General features: G+C 42.3%; 1 protein-coding gene across 1 annotated transcript in view; it reads left to right on the top strand.

The window, feature by feature from the left end:
- Positions 1–22,185, top strand: part of CPLANE1 (ciliogenesis and planar polarity effector complex subunit 1) — a 114,522-nt gene that overhangs the window by 78,064 nt on the left and 14,273 nt on the right. Inside the window, exons 40-51 of the mRNA XM_056112091.1 lie at positions 578–770; positions 1,157–1,306; positions 2,257–2,510; positions 5,034–5,118; positions 6,823–6,981; positions 8,496–8,523; positions 9,312–9,443; positions 10,059–10,224; positions 13,934–13,992; positions 15,623–15,790; positions 17,531–17,643; positions 20,820–20,909. Coding sequence (XP_055968066.1) covers positions 578–770; positions 1,157–1,306; positions 2,257–2,510; positions 5,034–5,118; positions 6,823–6,981; positions 8,496–8,523; positions 9,312–9,443; positions 10,059–10,224; positions 13,934–13,992; positions 15,623–15,790; positions 17,531–17,643; positions 20,820–20,909 — 1,597 coding nt within the window. The remainder of the gene's footprint in view (positions 1–577; positions 771–1,156; positions 1,307–2,256; positions 2,511–5,033; positions 5,119–6,822; positions 6,982–8,495; positions 8,524–9,311; positions 9,444–10,058; positions 10,225–13,933; positions 13,993–15,622; positions 15,791–17,530; positions 17,644–20,819; positions 20,910–22,185) is intronic.

Raw genomic sequence — 22,185 nt, 5'->3', positions numbered from 1 at the left:
TATATAGTTAGTTTTTGGGCCACATGCGCAGTACTCAACTTATTCTTGATTCTGCACTCAGGAATCACTCTGGTAGAGCTTGGGGCACCATATGTGATGCTGGCGATCCCTTATCCACTACACTATCTCTCCAGCTCATATTTGCAAGTTTTAATAATACCTTTGTACTAAATTGGTTGAGGTCATCAGCCTTATTCAGTTCATTGTTTAAATGATGAAACATCTAGCTTTGTTGGAAAGGTAAAAAAGCACAAGATTTATTAGCCAAAGAATTAGTACAGAGGTTAAGGTACTTGCGTTGCATGTGGCTGAAGCCCTGAATGCTATATCTGGTCTCCTGAGCACCACAAGGGAGTCACTCCAGAACAGAACCAGAAATAGCTCCAGAGCACTTTGGCCCAACCCCCTCAAGGTGAAAGATTTAAGTACCTTGCCTGCAGATTACCACACTTTCCACAGTTTCCCTCAAGTTAGGTTTCTATAAACTCTTTTGCCTTTTATTTGGGGTGGGAGAGGGAACCGATTGTCATGGATGGGAACAAATGAAATCCTTTTTGAATTCATGTGTTTTGCTCAGGTTGGACACACTTACATAAATGTGATTGACATTGAAGCTGATGATCTACAGGAGTTACCTGTCAGAAAAGAGTCTTCAGATGATGTTAGCAAACAGCAAAGTGATCCTATGGGGGTCCCATCTTCAGCAGAGCTACATTATCTGGCAGCTTCAGTTACTAATGCTGTTCCCTTGCACAATTTTAAGAACCATGGTAATAATTTTGCTTTTTGGGGGAAGGGGGGCATTGTGTTCAAAACTGGGTGCGCTTAGGGATCACTGGTTCTGTGCCCAGGGGTCACAGGGGGGCCTTTATGGGGTGCTGGGGATTGAACCTGGATCTGCCTCATACAAGGCAAGTGCCATCCCCACTGTACCATCTCTTCAACCCCTTAATTCTTTTTTGAACAAGGATGTAGCTAAGCACTAGAGTACTTCCCTTCCTTATGTGATGTCCAGGGTTCAGTCACCCTAGAGACAAGAGAGAGGTGGGGATGGTGGAGAGGGGAGAAGGAGAAGAAGGGAGAAAATGTTCTGACTCTTTGAGTGCCTTGTTTAGAGTTTAGAGTTAAGTTTTGAAGCCTTTCATATTCTTTATAGAATCTGCCAGTACGACTATGGATTTAGTTTTTAAACCTGCAGAAGTGTCTGCATCCTGCCTGACTGGGAGAAGCTGGAGAGCTGTCATTACAGAAGTAAAGGAGCCCAGTGCCACCTCACCTGCACCTTTAGATGGACATCTGGACAAAGGTGAATGTTCTGGATAGAGGGTACAATTTCTCTGCTCCCCAAAATACTATTTTATCAGAAATTAGCACTAAACCTTGGTAATTGTGAAAATTACCAAGAAAAGAGTTTTTCTCTTAATGAAGAGAGTAGGAACATGTAGGTAAATGACACGTCTTGTTCTAAGGCTGGAGTATATGGGTATTTTGCACAGACACTGAGACTAAAAATAAATATTCCGCAGGATTTCATGATTATTTTGATGTTAAAATGGAGTCCTCAAGGGCCAGAGATAGTAAGGTCCCTAAGGCCTTGCTTTTGTCTCTTTTCCTAAGTTTTTTAATTTTTACTTTTATTTATTTATTTTTTTTTGCTTTTTGGGTCACACCCCGCGATACAGGTTACTCCTGGCTCTGCACTCAGGAATCACTCCTGGTGGTGTAAGGGGAACCATATAGGATACTGGGAATCGAACCTGAGTCAGCCACGTGCAAAGCAAACGCCCCACCCGCTGTGCTATCACTCCAGCCCCTTCCTAAGTTCTTTAGACTCTGATAATAATGGCATAGGTGGGAAGGAAGAGGTTTATGTTTTAAAAAGTCCTTTATGGCTTTGTGGAAGATGGATTAGATACAAATCAAGGCAGTCAGAGCTCTGGATGCTGTGTGGGGTCTATTGGGAAAGCCTTGCCTAAGCAGTCATAGTGAAGATGGAGATACTTGATGCCACTTTGGATATAGAGAAGAACCTTGACTAATAATGGTCCAGATTGTGTCTGTTACTGAGCTAGGACGAAAGAAGAAAGAGCAGGTATTTGAAATGCTATTTCTGTGCCTGTTAAGTTAAAAGCAATTTGGAAGGGAATATTATGAATGGCTTTAAACAAGGGCATATAACATCAAGAAATGAAATCCTTAGGATTCAGTTCTTTCTTAGTTATGATCAATTCTGATGTCACCCTTATTACGATGTAGATATCCTGGAGCCAGAGTTTCCTGTGCAAGATCAGAGCTCAAAGTCAGAGGCTGCAGAGGAAAGCTGGCTGGGGGAGGGACCACAGGCCCTGCCTGCCGCACGCTCTGCGCCACGCTCTGCAGCTCGCCAGCTCCAGCAGCTCACAGCTGAGATGCTGAAGATGGACGAGCAGCTGTTAGCAATACAGAACATCGCTGAAAACATAGAGCAGAATTTCCCCAGGCAGCAGATGCTACATGGGCCTTGTGATAAGGTAGGCTGACTTTAATTTTAGTGTTCACCTAGTTATTAAGATTCATGCGATGATCTTTTAAACACTGGATTTTTTTAAAAAGTGATGATAAATTTGATTGACTTAAGTCCACATTTCAGCATGATTGAAATTTAGGCCATAAAGTTCTTTTTTGTGTCTATGTGTGTGGAGGATGGCTAGGAGGTAAGAGCGACTTGGGCCACACCTGGCTGTGTTCAGGGATTGCTCCTGGCTCTTTCCTCAGGGACTCGGGGTTGCTGTGGGTCAAGCCTTACCCACTGTACTATCTCTCTGGCTTACAGCTGTTTAATGTGGCAGTTCAGGGGCTCAGTGGTAAAATGCACACCTTGCCTGCATGAGACCTGGGTTCAGTTCCAACAAAGCAAGAAGGACAGGGATGGACATGTTTGGATTAGGAGATGGCTCAAAGGGCCAGAATGCCAGATTCAGTCCCTGGCACTACCAGGGTCCACCTGAATACCACTGGGTATGGAGTCACCACTCTCCAAATCCTCAGACCTTTTGAGTCCAGGAATGTGTTCAGTGGTAGAGCGCTTATCTGCATATATGAGACCATGGTTCTGCCTCCAGTTCCCCTTTTCCCATCCCCACGACCAAATTCTTTGTTGTAGGATGCTGTCCCTGGTATTAACCTACTAGATGTTGGTATCACTGTCCACAATAATCACAAATATCTTCATGGGCTAGAAGATAGCTTAATGGGTAGAAACAGGCTTTGCATGTGGGGGCCCTAGGTCTGACCCGCTGAACCACGTGCTCCTTGAGCATGACCAGGAATGCCCCACCCCTACCCCACCCCATGTCTCTAGATGTTCCTAAATATCCCGGAGACAGCATAGTTGTTTCCAGCTGAGAACCACTCGTTAAGTTTCCCCTTTTCATACCAGGAAGGGAAGTGTGTAAGTTCAGTTTTAAATAAACCCTGCTTATAGCTGAATGTCACATTCTTCAGCAAGTTTTTTAATAACTTTAACAGTATCACTTTGTATTTAGGTTTCTCGATTTCTTTTAAATAATTTCTGCAATGGAACTAGCAGTATATAGGTGTCTGCATTGTCCTTTTTAAAAAATGGTTTTTGAGCCACATCATACAGTGCTCAGGACTTACTCCTGACTGCACTCAGGATCACTCCAGGTGGCACTTTCAGACTTCTTAAGTATATCTAAAGCCAAGTTATTACTGGAATCTGGGCTTAATCCCAGCTTGCTCCCTCTTGTCAGGGTCCAGGAATCATTGCTTGGCCCTGCTCCAACATATGGGAATGGAAAGATAAATAAGGCACAATTGCTAGTTCTCAAGAAGCTTAGCATCTAATGAAAGAAGACCAGTATTTCCAACAGTTAAGATTCTGAGCAGGGGATGGTGAGGTGCACGTGGTCTGTGGTGGCTGGACCTGTAAACAATTCTGTGACATTAAAAAGGCTTTGTGGCACTTTCCCTTGACATGGTAATAAATTGATATTAGCCAATTAGATAAGGAAGGGAAGAAACTGAATGCAGCAGGAACGTATCCAATGGCATAGCATGGTGGGATAAGTTAGCAGAGGGCTAGAGGTGGTGAGATCCAGCTTGGATACATTTGGAGAAAGTGGGGTATGGAGGAGGACAGGGATTTTCAAGGGGACCGTGTAGGTCATACGCAGCCATTTTGAAAAAGCCCTCCAAACTATGGTATAACTTCCCTCTCGGCCTTTTAAAACTGGAGAACAGGGATTTGTGTTGTCTTCCTTGGCACCTGATGGGCTTTTGATAAATGTTTATTTAATCTTGACTCTCATTTTTAGATTATGACTAATAAAATCACTTTTATAATAAAGACTTACTAACATCATGGTCTTTAATAATTATAGCAGGAACTTGGGAAACGAACATTTCAAAGGAGTTTTTAATAAGTGATTCTCCCTAAGCTTTTAGTCTTCTAAGGTTACTGCTTGAAGGACATAGCATTAGATTAAGTGTAAGGTTGGCCATATTAGAAGACTTCTCACTCTATTGTAATGCACCCATAGATACAGGAGTTAGGCTTACCTGTTTTATAGATTTAAGAGAACAGCTTATAGCCTGGAAGAGACAGAAGAAAACAAGATAGAGATATCCATACTAATCAGCACCCTTGAAGAATTGTATTCAAATCCACAGTCTCCCACTCAGCTCGCTGAATTTCTCTGGGCTGCGTTCCCATGTATTGCCATATTTTCATGCATGAAATGAAAAGTTTGCTCTAGATAGTCATGACATTCCCTCTCACCCTAAAATTTTCTGATGCTATTTTGCTCTTATCCAGAGTCTTTCAAAAGGTTGAATTTGTTAAACTCAAAATAAGTAAAATTTTCCAGTCTTTGCTATTTAGTTCATAGAAGTTACTCTTTTTTTTTAATCTGTGGCATTTATGCAATGTTTTAAACCTGTGTAACATTGTTTATAATTCTTGAAATGGTAAAACTATTACACTTATGACCTTTAGTGTGTGTCTATGTGTTTGTGTGTGTGTGTTTCTACAGGTTGAACTTGTGGGTCCCATTGAATCGTCTGCTAGTCCTGAACATGAAAAAACGTTTGCATCAAAACCCATGAGGGTCTCTCAAGGTGTGTGGAGCTTGAGGTGGGATGTCAGCTTTGTTTTGAAAGAATGAGCCTCCCCTTTGTGGAGTGCTTGAGTGAGGAGTGATCTTACTCTGTGGGCTGAAGCCCCCTTATGACTGGCTCTCCCCAGTTTTCAGTTATAGAATTAAGGACATCTTATTAAAAGGCAGCCAGAAACCGCAGCACATTCAGGAGCCAATGTAGCTTCTTCAGAGATAAGAGAGAAGCTCCAGGAGTGAAAGAAAGGTGCGCGGGGGATTCCAGACTAGAATGCCTCCTGCAGTTTTAGGTTAGGATGGTTTCGTGTGTGTTGTTGGAGAACACCCAGTGGTGCTCAGGGCTTACTCCTGGCTCTGCATTCTGGAGGTCACTCCTGGTGAGCTCAAGGGTCCATAGGGATGCCAGGGATTGAACATAGGTTTAGTGGAAGACCCCAGCCCTGAGGTCAGGACAATTTTTGTGATAATATATCGGCTCCCACCTCAAACCAGTTGGTCTGTTTGTTTCTTTAGACAAACAGACCAACTTTCTGGTGCTGGGATCATACCTGAGAACCTGGGCAAGCTCCCAGCCTCAGGCCTGTTTTTAATTTCTCAGGGTCCACTTTCCTTTTTCTCCCATTCAATAATCAGGCAGATAAAGAATGTCTTTGTTGCCTAGAGGTGACACAGGGCAGGGATGGGGCATGTGGTGGTGGTGAGGTGGGGTAGCTGTACATCTAGACCATAAATATCAACACCCCTGTGAACATATTAGAAGCTAGAATAAATTTTTTTAAATGATTTTATTGCTTCTATAGGTCCAGGCTTTCTTATTGCCCCACTGTGGGCATAGCTATCCATCTGCAGCGCCTCTTGGTACAGTGTCGAAATTCCTGTTTCTGTTGTGCTATGCGTTGTCCAACTCTAGTGAATGTTTTGGGCCCAGTTTAGAATTTTTTCCTTATCATCAGAGGATTTTATTTATAAAATTTGATTGTGGTTGATCTTTTTCTTTTTCTTTTCTTTTTTTCTTTTTTTGTTCCCTTGATCAATCCTTTATGGAAAAGAAAAAAAAAAGGCGGGGGCACCAGAGTGATAGTACAGCCTGTATGGCACTTGCCTTGCACATGCTTTGTCCATCTTTGACTTGATCCCTGGCACCTTGTATGAGCACTGCCAGGAGTGATCCCTGAGCACAGAGCCAGGAGTAAGCTCTGAGCACCATCTGATATGGTCTCCAAACAAAACATTGATTTTTATTGTTTGTTTGGTTTTGTTTTTTGGCCCACACCTGGCCATGCTATGCTCAGGACTTATTCCTGACTCTGTACTCGGGAATTTACTCCTGGTGGGGCTTGGGAAACCATAGAGGCTGGTAAGGAACCCAGGTCAGAAGTGTGCAAGGTAAGTGCTCTTCCCACTGTGCTATCATTCCGGCCTACCTAGTTCAGTGTTTTTGTAACGGGTCAGGGACTTTCCTACTCTGGTTCAGTCCACCATGCTTACTGAAATTTAGTAAAAGATAAATTTTTTTTACTAAGAGAGAACTTTAATTTTAAACACACAATTAGATTATTTTGTTATGTAATAGAAAGCGCTCCGAATGACATGTTTCCGGCTTCTAATACATCTGTTTCCATGTGGAAGTATTAGTTAAGTGTTGCATCTTCACTATGTGACTTTTTCCCCTGATCTTTTTTTAATTGTCACATGTATTCTGGATTAGTGCATTTCCCAGAACCTATGGATAAGGAAGATCAAAGCGATAAGGAAGACACAGCTGAACTTTCAGGGCCAGAAACTCAGTCCAGTCCGAAAGCAAGTGTGTTCCCTTCTGCTGATTCTGTTGTCAGCCTTTCCAGTGAGCAGAATGCAACGTACCCTGGTATTTCTCTTCATTTTTTTCCTTTTATGCTCTTGATTTTCGGTTTGATGTTACTGAAGAGTGGTCGCTGGGAATATATCAGTGAATGGAAGTGGAAAAGAAGCTACTTTGTAATATTTAGTAATTTCAGGAGAAAGGGAAGTTAAAAGTTGTGCCACTGGGGGCTGGAGAGAGTTCATCAGGTAGGCTGCTTGCCTTGCATACAGGAAGTAGGGTGCTTGTCTCGCATGCACCCAACCTGGGCCTCAGCCTCTGCACCACAAGCCCCACCAGCAGGAGTCATCCCTGAGTGCAGAGCCAGGAGGAAGCCCCGAGCACCACTGGGTGTGGCCCAAAAGCCCCTCCTCACCTCCCCCCCCCCCCCCCCCCGCAAACAAACAAACAAAAATGTTTTGAAAATAATGTAAGAATAGAATCTTCTTATAGAGTCACTTTTGTTATTTTTGAAGTGGTTTTAGAAATATCACTGTTTTATTTTTGACTGATCATGGTCCTGTCCCCTTTGGTGGTTGTTACTGCTGCTGTAGTGGAGTCCAGCACTGGGAGTTGCAGTGGGAGGTGCCGGGTTCAGACCCTGGTGCTCCTGGGAGCACTCCCCATCCCCAATGTGAGAAAATCTTACCCTGTTTTGGGGAAGAGAGGTCAGAATACTTTTTCCTATTTTCTTGGTTCCTTTTGAATTTTACATTTATAGAAAGCTAAGTAAATGTGAGTGTTTTGCTTTAAAGACATGCAGGTAACACTGAACAAGGCTTATTTTTTTTCTTGGACTAAAATTAGAGTTTTTGTTTGTTCTTTTTGGGGGGCCACACTCAACACACTCAGTTACCCTGTCTCTGCACTCAGGGATCACTCCTGGGATGCTCTGGGGAGCATGCAGGATTTCGGGGATGGAATCCAGGTCACTGCATACAAGGCAAGTGCCTTACCCATGGTACTGCCTCTCTGGTCACTGAAATTAGGTATTTTTCCAAATGTTTTTTTTTTCATAGCATGAGAGGTGTTTACTTTTATTGTTGTTGTTTAACTTAATCATATTCCAGGACTCTAAACTCTGTTTTTTATTAAATTTTATTAATTTTAATTATTTTATTGCTAATTTTAATTAATTAAATTAATTTATTTTTATTAATTAAACAAAAGATTGAACCTTCTGGACCATATTATTCAGCAGACTATTCTGGGTAGAAAGCTTTAAAAAATGTAGATATTATTCACTCCCAACTTGCATATTTAAAGACAGGATAAATTGCATTCTCTCTCTCTCTCTCCCTCTCTCTCTTATATATGTCTATATATGTATATATACGTATAGTATATACCTGTAGTATATATGTATATATGTGTATATATACATATATTTACATATATGCATATCTTTAAATCACTTTGGAGTTATCAAAAATTTTAGTTTCTGGTCATATAATTTGTAATTTGTAAATTAGATTTATTGAAAGTTGGAAAAATAACTATCCTAAGACTTATTAATAATACTGTTTGTATTCTTTTCTAAGGTGTAAATAATGAGGAGTTATTTGAGAGGTAAGTATCTTAAGAATTAATTCATTGTTTTGCCGAAGGTTGGAACTATGTATATAATTTCTATACTATTGGACTTTTATGACTTAAAGGAATATAACTAGATTCTATAAGGAATGGTATGTTTTAGGAAACTGAGGATTATTGTATTATATATCCCATTGTTTGGCATGGCTAATCAGATTACATTGGCTACATTTTCTTTTATTGCACATGTATTAACCTTTAGTAGGTAGGACCATAAGAGGCTGCCTCCTGGGCCTATATTTGCTTTCTTTGTTCATTTTTTTGGGTGGTGGGGGCACATTGACAATGCTTAGGGGCTATTCCTGGCTCTATGGAGTAACCCCTGGTTGTGCTCCAGGGACTGTATATGGTGCCAGGAATTTGAACTAGGGTTGGCTACATGCCAGCCAGCCCTTCATCTTCTGTATTCTCTCTCTCTCTCTTTCTCTCTCTTTCTGTCTCTCTCTCTCTTTCTCTGCCTGTCTCTCTCTCTCTCTCTCTGTCTTTCTCTCTCTCTCTCTCTCTGTCTCTCTCTCTCTTTCTCTGCCTGTCTCTCTCTCTCTCTCTCTGTCTTTCTCTCTCTCTCTCTCTCTCTCTCTCTCTGGCCTTATGCTTGCTTTTCAAAGGGCATCTGGGGTTGAGGGGAGAATACATACGAATTTATCATTTGTTAGGTAGATAGAAAGATCATTTTTGTGTGCATTTATGCCGTGTTTCCTTGTTCACTTTTGTTTACTATAATATAGACATTGATGTATATTTCTGTAATTGTCTTGGCTCTGAAGTGTTTCAGTAGATGCACTCCAGGTGACAGGACTTACTGACATTGCTGATATAATCGATGACCTTCTCACAAAAGATGGCATTTCTAGCGAAGAGCTCGGCTTAACAGAACAGCAAGCTCAGAGAATCTCCAGGTAATTATTAAATAATTCCCTTAACCCAGTTAAGATGTTTTTTTATTCAGACTTAGGCAAATAGTACAGTAAGTCAGGTGGTTGCTTTGTATGTGGCCAATCTGGGTTTGATTCCTGGCACCACAGATGGTCCCCCAAACCCTACTGTCCTTCAAAATTATATGATGCAGTGCCTGCTGTAGAGGCAGGCTGGGGGTGGGGTGGTGGGGGGTGATGGGAGGGAAATTTGGGGATACTGATGCTGGGAAATCTACACTGATGGAGGGATGGGTGTTGGGATACTGTATGACTGAAACCTAATCGTGAACAGCTTTGTAAGTTTACAGTAATTCAGTATATAATAAATGAAGAATGTTAAAAAAAAAAACAAAAACAGGCCACCTGGCACCAGAGCAATAGTCCAGCCGGCACGACCCTTGCCTTGCATTCTTCTCACTGGGTTGGATGCTTGGCATGACATTCGATCCCTTGGTGGCAATTACGTCTAAGAAAAGGGAAAAAAAAATTAAAGATAATGAGTTAATGTTTACTTTAAAAGCAAGACTTAGTTGTGATTTATCTTAATTTCACAACAAATTAAAAATTACATAGTACCCTACCTGTTAAATTTCTCAGTATTCAGCGTTCTTCTGGTAGACGTCCACAAAGAACCGAGAAGGAGAGAAGAGAGCTCCGGATCTGGATGAAAAGAAAACGAAAAGAGAGAATGGCAGAGTACTTAACTCAGCTGGAAGAAAAGAGAGGGCAAGAGCATGATCCTTTCTACCCCAGGAATAACCCAGTGAGTTGCAGTAGTGAGCTAAAGGGGTGGACACAGTGTATGTATTTTTTGCTTGATAAATATTCAAAGAAAGGGAACAACATCATTTGGACACATTAAAAAACAAAAACTGGTAGAAAAATCAACATTTTATTGCCATTTGGAAGAGTTAGTAAGTGACTTTTTTACCTAAACTATCAACATGCAATGAATATTCTATAAACTATGTTCTATGGAGCAATCTTAAATAATTTTTGTCCTCCAATCTAATTATTTACTCTGAGCAAGTAAACCAGATGAGGAAGTTGAGTCATCCAGTGAGTGATTGGAATTGCTCTCTTAGTTTTCACAGAGTGGTGATTGATTATTATAGTGTATGTGTAATTAAGTCATTTTAAAAAATCAATCTTCTATTCATAATTTACAAAACTATTACTTTAATGTGTGATCCAGCCAGCAGCATTTAAGTTGTCAATATTTGCTGTCAGTTATGGGCATGACCACAGTTAGGTCAGAAGTACTTTTCTTTGGGGGCTGGAGAGAGCACATTGGGTAGGGCACTTGCTTTGAACATGGGTTGACCTGGGTGTGATCCCTGACACTGCATATGGTGGTCCCCTGAGTGCAGAACCAGGAGTAAGCCCAGACCATATGTTCCCCAAAACCCAAAATAAAGTCATTTGTGTTTCTTTTTTTTTAAGAGGGTGGAACAAACTTGTATTACTCTGATAATCACATTACTATGAAAATCACATTTAGAGGGCCAGAGTGATAGTACAGTGGGGAGGGCATTTGCCTTGCATGCATTCAACCCGGACTCGATCCCCGGCATCCCATATGGTTCCCCGAGCACCTCCAGGAGTCATTCCTGAGTGCAGAGCCAGGAGTAGCCCCTGAGCATTTATGGGTGTGACATTAAAAGAAAAAAGAGGAAAAGAAGAAAATTATTTTTAGAATACTTGCAGATGTCACATCTTTTTCTTTGTAAACTGAAATAAAATATAGAGGTATCCTCATTGTTTTGTTTGGGGGCCATATTCAGTGGTGCTCAGAGGCCACTCCCAGTTCAGTTCTTGGGGGGTTATTAGCTGCATGGATGGAATCCTGGTCTCCAGCAGGCAAAGCATGTGCACTAGTCTCTTGAGCTCTCTCTCCAGTCCCTGGTACCTTAATTTTTCAGCATCATTAGGGGAACATACTCTTTTCATTGTTGTTTGTTTTTGTTTTTATGTTTTTGTGCCACACCCAGTGGTGCTCAGGACTTAATCCTGGTAAGGGATCCTGGTGAGTAAGGGATCACTCCTGATGCGGCTTTGGGGTCTATCAGGGGTGCTGGGGATCAAACCCGGTTGGCTGCGTGCAAGGCAAATGCCCTACCCACTATTGTTCCAGCCCCAGGGAACATATTCTTTAAGTAAATTTTCCAGATAAGCTGGTGCTGAGCACGGAATGGTACGATATAGGTGAACTGTTATTCCAAGTGGCATGTGATGATCTGTTCCTGAAGAGAGCAGGTTGATGTTAAGACTTTTTCTTGATAATTTGGAGCATATAATAATGGTCTACTCAGAGCTACTGAGGCATATCACCAGAACCTTAAGGTGTATTTGTATGTGTGCACAAGGACACTTGTGCCTTTACCCTTGAAGGATGGGTTCTGATACCAACCTCACTGAACCAGCACCCCAATAGTTAGAATCATGTCCATATCTAGAATAGTTTATTTCTGCAGGAAGCATGGCGATTTTTGGGCTCGTAGACAATTGTGAGTTTTTGGGGGAAGGGTGCACCCAGCAATGCTTAGGGATTACTCATGGCTCTGTGCTCAGGGATTACTCCTGGCAGTGCTTGGCACCAGGTGGGATGTTGGGAATCGAACCCAGGTCAGCCGCATGCAAGACAAGTGCCTTTCTGCTGTACTTAATTTCTGGGACTTGATGAAATTTTTAACATCACAGACTGGTTTTCTTGTTTGTTTCTGGGGCCATCCCAATTGGTGCTGAGACATTCCTCCTGGAAATGTTGAGATTGCAGTTACTTCATGCAGAGCATGTGCTCCAGCATTGAGGCTTCTCCCCAAACCCACAAATACTGTTATACTGCTATCGCTCCAGCGGGTAGGGCGTTCGCCTTACAAGCGGCCAACATGTCCGACCCGAGTTCGATTCCTCCGCCCCTCTCGGAGAGCCTGGCAAGCTACCGAGAGTATTCGATATGCCAGACACAGTAACAACAAAGTCTCCAATGGAGACGTTACTGGGCCCGCTCGAGCAAATCAACGATCAACGGGAGGGCCTTACAAATTATGAAAAACACTGAGCTACGTTTCTGATAAACTAGAATCATCAAAATGATAGCTCAAACTATCGTGATGCATTCCTGTTTTGTCAAGCAAACTCTTGGTATAAGGTTAATCATAGATTGTGGAGAGTACAGCTCTGTGCCACGGAGACAGCTCAAAAGGCTGGGGTCAGGCCTTGCATGCTCAAGGTCCCAACTTTACCCCCAACCCTACAGCATACATACATGGTACCCCCAGACACTGCTGGATGCCTTGATTGCAGCCACTGAATGTGGTCATGATTCAGTCCCTAACACTACACATGGTCCTTTAAGCATTCAGCATTCAACATTCAGTCTGGTTCAGTCCCTAACACTATACATGGTCCTTTAAGCATCAGCAGGGATGACCCCAAAACCCAAAAAATAAAATCAGTTTCAGGGACAGGAGAGAGATAGTACATTGGGCAGGGTACTTGTCTTGCATGTGGCCAACCTGGGTCCAAACCCCAGCACCCCATATTGTCCTTTGAGGACCACTAGAAATGATCTCTGACTACTGGAGGATGTGGCCTAAAAACTAAACAACACAAAACCAAGTTCAGATATCTCTATCCCTAAATTACTTTTATTTCCCTTTTTTTTGGGGGGGGTCACACCCAGTAGTGCTCAAGATTTACCCCTGGCTCTACACTCAGGAATAGCTACTGGCAGGACTTGGGGAACCCTGTGGAATGCCAGGTCAGCTGCATGCAAGACAAGTGCCCTACCTGCTGTACTATTGCTCTGGTCTTCCTGTTTGTTTGTTTGTTTGTTTGTTTGTTTTAAATGCAGGATCTTTCCTTTTAAGAAAAAATAGCTACTAAAATAGGGCTGGAGCGATAGCACAGCGGTAGGGCGTTTGCCTTGCACGCAGCCAACATGGCCGACCCGAGTTCGATTCCTCAGCCCCTCTGCCCCTCTCGGATAGCCCGGCAAGCTACCGAGAGTATCTCGCCCGCAGGACAGAGCCTGGCAAGCTCCCCGTGACGTATTCGATATACCAGACACAGTATCAACAAAGTCTCCAATGGAGATGTTACTGGGCCCGCTTGAGCTCGAGCAAAATAGAATTTGCAGTTGGCTTATTAAAGGATTTTCCTTAAGTGGCATGATGTTCTACGAGAGTTTCATAATGGTGTTAGACCTGGGGAGCTGGCTCAGAACTGGAGTACACTGTTGTGTGCAGGACACCACCACCCCCTGCAGCCCCCAGGGACACATGGTCCTCCGAGCACCACTCAGTGTGGCCTGAAAACAAAAAGGAAGTAAATAAATGACAATTTTCTATAAGAACTAAAATTTTGTTTCAGACTTTAGTTGAATCAAGTGGAATTTCATGTTTTCTATGAATCATAATGGCCTAGTTGTTTGTACTGACAATAATGAACTTTTTGTATCTCCTGTGCAGTTTTATTTGACTTCACGGGAAATCCGGATGAGACAAAAGATGAAACGAGAGAAAGACAGGTGAGTTTGGAGCCTGTGGACCGAGCACACATGCTAGCTTATTGGTATGTGGTGTAGATGATGCCTTACTTAGTTCCTTCACCGGAGCCAGTATATGGGCAATAACTGTAAGGAAAATAGCCCTTCACAGTATTATCTTCCATTCCGTTCACTCTTAGTTTGTTTGGTTTTGGTTTTCGGGCCACCCTTGACTGGGCTTTTCCATGAATGGCATGCACTCCAGCCTCTGAGCTCTGACACCCACACTCCAGTCAACTTCCATAACTTTTTTTTTTTTTTTGCTTTTTTGGGTCACACCCAGTGATGCACAGGGGTTACTCCTGGCTCTGCACTCAGGAATTACTCCAGGTGATGCTCAGGGGACCATATGGAATGCTGGGAATCAAACCTGGATTGGCCTCATACATGGCAAATGCCCTGCCCGCTGTTCTGTTGCTCCAGCCCCAACTTCCATAACTTTTATTTTTTCTCTTTCCCTGCCATTCCCAATCTGGATGATTATGTTCATTTTGAAAGTACCTCAAAAAGGCCAAAGCTCCATGTGCTCTGAACAGTGCAGTTTAGGGCTGGGGTGAGAGTTCATTGAGCTAAGTGCATGCTTTGTATTGCTAAATCCCCAGGGCAGCTGCTGGGAGATCTCAAGCACCGCTGAGTACCGTCCCAAAACCAAATTAAACAAATATAAACTGTATTTTTAAATAATTTACTTTGCGTAGACTATGGACTGAACAGGTTTGCCACTCAATGTCTCTTTTGCAGACCACAACACCCAAAAGGAGAGAGAGAACACAGGGGATTGCCCTGCCACAGAGGCAGGGGGGGATGGGGGGATGGGGGTGGGGGGGATATTATCCATGGTGGTGGAAAATGGGCACTGGTGGAGGGATGGGTATCTGATCATTGTATAATCAAAACCCAAGCACAAAAAATTGTAAATCTACAACTGTACCTCATGGTGTTTCACTAATAAAAAAAAATATTCTTTAAAAAAAAAATTTACTTTGCGATGAGGTTTAGGGTCCACATCCCGTGGTGTTCAGAGCTATTACTAGCTCTGTGCTCAGGACTGCCCCCTGGGGGATGTGGTGGGGGACTGGAGCCAGGGTAAGCTCTGTGCAAGACAAATGTCTTAACCCCTGTACTAACTCTACAGCCCAAGTAATAAACTTTACACAATAATAGGACCAGTGGTTTTCAGAAATTAGCATTTGATTTGACATGTATTTGAAAAGTAGCAAAAGAGCTAGGAGTCTTTAAGTGCTGTTTACTGGATCCAGGTTTGTGGCTCAGCAGTGCACATGTATTACATATTTGAGGCACTGGGGCTGCACCCCTTCCTCCCTCCCCCCCCAAAAAAAATAAAACAATAGCAAGAAACCACCTACTCAGGGTCAGAAGGATAGTACAGTGAGTAAGGTGCTTGCCTTGCATGCAGCCGACCTGGGTTCAATCCCTGGCACCACATCTGATCCCTCATGCACTGCCTCTGCACAGAGCCAGGAGTAAGTCCCGAGCACAGCCGGGTGTGGCCCATGAACCAAGCAACAAGAATAGCCTTCAAATTCTGTGTTGTTCCCTGCAGAAGTATGACTCACAAGTGACCCTTGTTAAACGTTATTCTTGAGTACAGATTGCTGCTCTCTGACCACTATCGCCGGCGGCTCTCACAGGCCTACAGTCTGATGAATGAACTGCTGCTGGAATCAGCACCACTGCCAACAACTGCCCGGAAACCACTGCGGGCCAGGCCTGGCGCAGCTCCACTTCCCACACAGCACCACCCTGTCTCTCCCCGAAGGTGAGGCGAGGATGTTGTCGAAGAAGGAAAGGGAGCTGGGACCTGCACCTGTGTGCTGCTTAGATGTACCAAAAGTGATGGGGACAATGGCTGTGTACTTAAAAATGCCCAGAATCTCCGTGGGGCGGATGGGGGCGAGTCAGTCAAAATGGTGGTAACTCCCTAATTTAGAAATAACAAAGCATTTCAGTATACTTAATACAATTTTGATACCTATCTAGTCCTGTTTTCTTTTCTTTTCTTTTTGGGCCATACTTGGTGGTGCTCAGGGATTACTCCTGGCTATGTTCAGAGACCATATGGGGTGCAAGAGATTGATCTGGAGTCAGCCCTATTCAAGACCAGCACCTGGACCTCTGTACTATCTCTCCAATCCCAGTCCCATTTTCTTCCTGTAATTTGCCTCCTAACTGCTCTTCCTGTTTCTTCTTCACTTGACTTTTCTCTCACAGAGAAAACCCACACCAGCCTCTTCCTCTGCTCTTCCCTCCCTACCTGATTTTTCTGTTTCATATATTGTTACATAGTCCCTTTTACTGGGTTTGCATATGGGTTTACTAGGCAGGAAAATTACACATTGAAGACTAAAGGAAAAAGTATGCAAGTAAAAAAATTGTTTTGATGTCACACCACACAAAATTATGTTTATTGGTGGTCTAAAATGAGAATGAGTTGGCAGTCTTATGTTCTACTACAAATGACCACTATGTGATAAACTTATAAACACAAACTAAGTGATAGATTAATAAACACAATCACACAGTTGAAGAACCTAAAAGAAATGCTACCAAAACATTATAATGGATCGCCTATATGTGTATACTTTGTGGTGTGCTCAAAATATGACACTTGCCTTGAAAATAGGATATTCCGTACTGTCAAAATATAGTGTCATAGTACAGTGGGTAGAGTGCTTCCTTTGTACATGGCAACTGAGTTTGATCCTCTGCATCCCTTATGGCCCCCAGAACCCCACCAGGAATGATCCCTGAGTGCAGAGCCATGAGTAAACCTTACATACTTTGGGTGTGATCCCAAAACCAAATGCACACCAACCAAACAGCAGAGCAACAAAATATAGACAATCTGAAATGGATAGAGAGAAAATGGAAAAATATTTTTTTCTTTTTTTTTTTTTTTTTGCTTTTTGGGTCATACCCAGCGATGCACAGGGGTTACTCCTGCTGGTGCTCAGGGGATCATATGGGATGTTCGGAATGGAACCCTGGTCGGCTATGTGCAGGGCAAATGCCCTATATGCTGTGCTATCACTCCAGCCCCGGAAAATAATTTCTTTAATAAAGACGTTTAGCCAGATAATTTGTGGAGAATTATTATATGCTGGGCTGGAGCGATAGCACAGCGGGTAAGGCGTTTGCCTTGCATGAGGCCAACCTGGGTTCAATTCCTCCATCCCTCTCGGAGAGCCCAGCAAGCTTTCGAGAGTATCCCACCCGCATGGGAGAGTCTGGCAAGCTACCTGTGGCATATACGATATGCCAAAATCAGTAACAAGTCTCACAGTGGAGATGTCACTGGTGCCCACTTGAGCAAATCAATAAAAAACAGGAGGAAAGTGCAGTGCAGTGATATGATATGCTACTTGCATCACTGACACTGACAAACAGAATAAATGGCATTCATTGATTATATTATTCTGGGTTAGAATTTGGATCTTTTGATATATTATAGTTTATCACTTGTCAAATTCTAGAAATATAATAATTATTTTTATCCTAGAGAGAATCAACATGGTCAGACTTTTCCAATAAGTCCACCTGGAAAAGGCAGATGTTATACCCCTAAAGGGAAGAAATCTTTTGGACAACTCCAACTCTCCCCTTGGTCACATGGTAAGACTTAAAGCTTTTTTATTTTTTTTATAATTTAACTCATTTTGTCTTATCTCCAGAGTTGTGTTCTCATAGTAAAAACTATAAATCTTAGCTAAAAGCATTTCTCATTTAAAGAGAATATAGAAATTAATAAAGTTGTGGCATTTTGTTTTATTGTTTTGAAATCAAAAGACCCTAAGAGTGTTGTGACATTTTAGAAAAACTGTGTATAGTCAGTAAATCGCATATGACCTTTTGGACTTTTTTTCTTGGGGCGGGGAGCAAGGTTGGGCCACACTCAGTGGTGCTCAGGGATCACTCCTGGCTCTGGGCTTGGGGGAACGTATGAAGTGCTGAGGACTGAACTATGCAGGGCAAGCACCCACGTCACTGTATTATCTCTTTGTTTCTATTGTGTATCTGACTAAATCAAATACAATCATGTTCAGAGAGATTGCAGAATGAATAAATTGTAGAATTATAGAAATGCTAAGAGACTGAGCCAGATACTATTACTCTTTTTTTTTTTTAATTTTTTTTTTTTATTAGTGAAGCACCATGAGGTACAGTTGTAGATTTACAAATCTTTGTGCTTGGGTTTCGGTCATACAATGATCAAATACCCATCCCTCCACCAGTGCCCATTTTCCACCACCATGGATAATATCCCCCACCCACCCTGCCTCTATGGCAGGGCATTCCCTTTTGTTCTCTCTCTCCTTTTGGGTGTTGTGGTCTGCAAAAGAGCATTGAGTGGTAAACATGTTCAGTCCATAGTCTACTTTCAACATGCATCTCCCCTTCCGGGAGGATCCTCCAAACACCCTTTATTTGGTGCTCCTTTCTCTATCTGAACTGCCCTTTCCCCTAGAATACCCGGCTGGCCTCTAAGCTATGGAGTAATCCTCCTGGTGTTGATCTCAGCTATTCTTGGGTATTAATCTCATATTTTGTTACTTTATATCCCCCAGATGAATGCAATCTTTCTATGTCTATCCCTCTCTTTCTGACTCATTTCGCTTAGCATGATACTTTCCATATTGTACCACTTGTATGTAAATTTCATGACTTCATCTTTTTTAACAGCTACATAGTACTCCATTGTGTAGATGTACCAAAGTTTCTTTAACCAGTCATCTGTTCTTGGGCATTCAGGTTTCTTCCAGTTTCTGGCTATTGTAAAGAGTGCTGCAATGAACAAACAAGTGCAGATGTCACTTCGACTACACATTTTTGCCTCTCTGGGATATATTCCCAGGAGTGGTATCGCTGGGTCAAATGGGAGCTCAATTTCTAATTTTTTGAGAAACGTCCATACTGTTTTCCAAAAGGGCATTCCCACCAACAGTGAAGGAGTGTCCCTTTCTCACCACATCCGCGCCAGCATCAGTTGCTTTTGTTCTTTTGAATGTGGGCCAGTCTCTGAGGTGTGAGATGGTATCTCATTGTGGTTTTGATCTGCATCTCCCTGATGATTAATGATGTAGAGCATTTTCTCATGTGCTTTTTTGCCATTCGGATTTCTTCTTTGAGAAAGTTTCTGTTCAAGAAATACTATTACTCTTTTTATTTTTTGTCATTTTACAAATTTGAAGGTATTATTCTTTATTTTACTTACTATGTTCAAAAGTAGAGCCTGGCAAGCTACCCATGATATATTCAATATGCCAAACACAGTAACAACAAAGTCTCCAATGGAGACGTTACTGGGCCTGCTCGAGCAAATCGATGAACAACGGGAGGACAGTGACAGTGACAGTTCAAAAGTCATCTTGTTACTTTCCTAACGTGCTGTTAAAAATGTACAACGCACAGCGGGTAGGGCATTCGCCTTACAAGCGGCCAACATGGCCGACCCGAGTTCGATTCCTCCGCCCCTCTCGGAGAGCCCGGCAAGCTACCGAGAGTATCCGATATGCCAGACACAGTAACAACAAAGTCTCCAATGGAGACGTTACTGGGCCCACTCGAGCAAATCGACAATCAACGGGAGGGACTTTTATTTTTAAATAAAGTTTACCTTATTAATAAGTAGGAGCTAACTATTTGCATTGTGCTTGGAACGTTAAAGATAAATAGTAGTTAAAATGGCTATTTTGGGACTGGAGCAATAGCACAGCGGGTATGGCATTTGCCTTGCACACAGTCAACATGGCCGACCCGGGTTCAATTCCCAGCACCCCATATGGTCCTCCGAGCACCGCCAGGAGTAATTTCTGAGTGTATGATCCAGGAGTAGCCCCTGAGGATCGCCAGGTGTGACCCAAAAAGCAAAAAATAAAATAAAATAAAATAAAATGGCTATTTTTTCTTCTGAACCATGAATTCTTTGTTTTGCTCATCTTGAAGTACTAACATAGTAGACTTTAAGTGCATGACTTGTGGACTGACATGAGCCAGGGCAGACTAACATTTTTGAGGGTAACAATGCTGTTGTGTTAACCTCCCACATTGAACAAATGAAAGTCTGAATTTCGGTAAATAAAAATTTCCTATATTAACCTTTTTTTATGCTTAGGAATAGCTGTTTAATTGTTGTTTAGGAATATTAAATAGCAGGTATTAAAGTATTTATTTCAAGAATACTCACTTATCTAGCTATTATCCTAGCCTGTCACTTAACTTTCTACACATTGGAAGCAAAGATGAGAAGTAACTTAAGGGATTGTGAACACTGATTGCTCAGACTATGTGACTAATGCTTACAACTTTGTCATAGGCATGATCAAACTAGGACTCCTGCACACAAAGCTTGTTTTCAGCCCATGGGGCTATCTCTTCGCCCCTTATATTTGATTGTTTGTTTTGGTTTGGGGCCTCACCCCGTAGTATTCCGGGCTACTCTGCTTGGTGCTCTGGTGTCACTCATAGCCTAAGTTACACATTTAAAGGCTGTTTCCCGGTAGAGTTTTCTTTTCTTTCATTCCTCCTTCTCCTTTTCCTCCTGCCCCCTTTTCTCCTCCCCCATTTTCTCCTCCTTCTTTTTTTTTGAAGGGGGTAGAATTGGATCACAACTGACAGTGCTCAACTCTTGGTTCTGAGCAGCTACACTTCTGTTTTGCTCTCTTGGTTGAAATGAACTACCATTTAATGGGCCTCTACTGATCAGAAGGTTTCTGTCATCAAATAACTTATAATGTGTATGTGAAAACCCATGCGTGTAGAAGGTTAAAGAAATGTGCCTGTCTCTACAGGAACTGCCACTTTCAGCATACAGAAAAAAATTGGTGAAGGCAAAATGGCAGTAAGAAAGACTGCTCAGTCTCCAGTTAGCTTGCACAAAGGTAAGGGATCAGTGATACAATTTCTACATTTAGTGCCACATCTTTCAGATTTGTAGACTGAAGACAGTGTGGCTGTGTGGTATAGGGCTTCCAAGAAGAGGTGTGGGGTTAGCTTGTTGGAAAGTTTTAGTTCTCCACTTACTCACTAGGAAAATTCCTAACCCAGTGGTGGAAGACTCAGTTTTCTTACCTGAGAAAGGCAGGTTTTAGTAAGCACGGTGCTGGATGTGAACACTGTGGATTTGGGAGAATGTAGGGCCCACAGGTGGTGAAGCTCACACCAGTGCATAAGTTTGCTGTCCACTCTGGGATGTCTTCCTCACCTATGACTTAACTTCCCTCTCAGAAAACCTCCCCATCCACCCTCAGGCTGCAACTGTCCACCTTAAAAGTTTTTCCCATGCTCTGTTTCACAAAATTTATTTTATTCTTTTCACTCAAGATTGGAGATCCCAATGAAATCCTAGAGAAATGTCCTCTGATTTCAAGAAAAGGAAACGTCAAAGCCATTCCTGGGCAAAGCAAAATGAGAAAAAGTCAGCGATAGCCTCTTTCTTTTTTCCTTTTTTTTTTTTTTTTTTTTTTGCTTTTTGGGTCTCACCCAGCTATGCTCAGGGGTTACTCCTGGCTCTGCACTCAGGAATTACTCCTGGCGGTGCCTGGAGGATGCCAGGGATTGAACCCGGGTCCTCCGCATGCAAGGCAAACGCCCTACCCGCTGTACTATCACTCGGGCCCCAGCAATAGCCTCTTGAGGTCTTTAGAAACTGCATAAGTAAAGGTTTACAATGAGATACAGGATTAAAAAGCATTTTATTTATTGATTAAGATTCTGTGTTTTCCAGTAATGTTAATGATGTTTCTGATGCACATAATTCCACTACACCAATCCCCAGTTACCTCCCTCCCTCCCCCAATGATGCCAACCCTTCTCCCTTTCACTCCTCCCCCCACAAACTTCAATTCTGTGCATCAATTCTCCCATTATGTTGCCTCTAACTTTTAATTTTTTATAAAGTTGTTCACAGTAATTTATTACATTCACTATTCCAACACCAATCTTACCACCGTTGCACCTTCCCACCATTATTTCAAATTTTCCCAACCCCCATCCAAGCCTGTCCCAATAGCAGGCCCTAACTAATTTATTTTGTATTGCTTGTTATGAATAATTTGCTTAAAATAATAATAATTTAAAAAAGTTTCCCTAGGAGAAAGTGTGTGAAGATTGTTGTTTCTTACCCAGGATCCATTAAGGCCTTGGATAAGAGAGTAC

The sequence above is a fragment of the Sorex fumeus genome, unplaced genomic scaffold (assembly GCF_029834395.1).
Source record: "Sorex fumeus unplaced genomic scaffold, SorFum_2.1 ptg000015l, whole genome shotgun sequence".
NCBI lineage: Eukaryota > Metazoa > Chordata > Mammalia > Eulipotyphla > Soricidae > Sorex > Sorex fumeus.
Note: the sequence above shows the minus strand (reverse complement) of the source record. Positions and strands in the feature narration are given on the sequence as shown.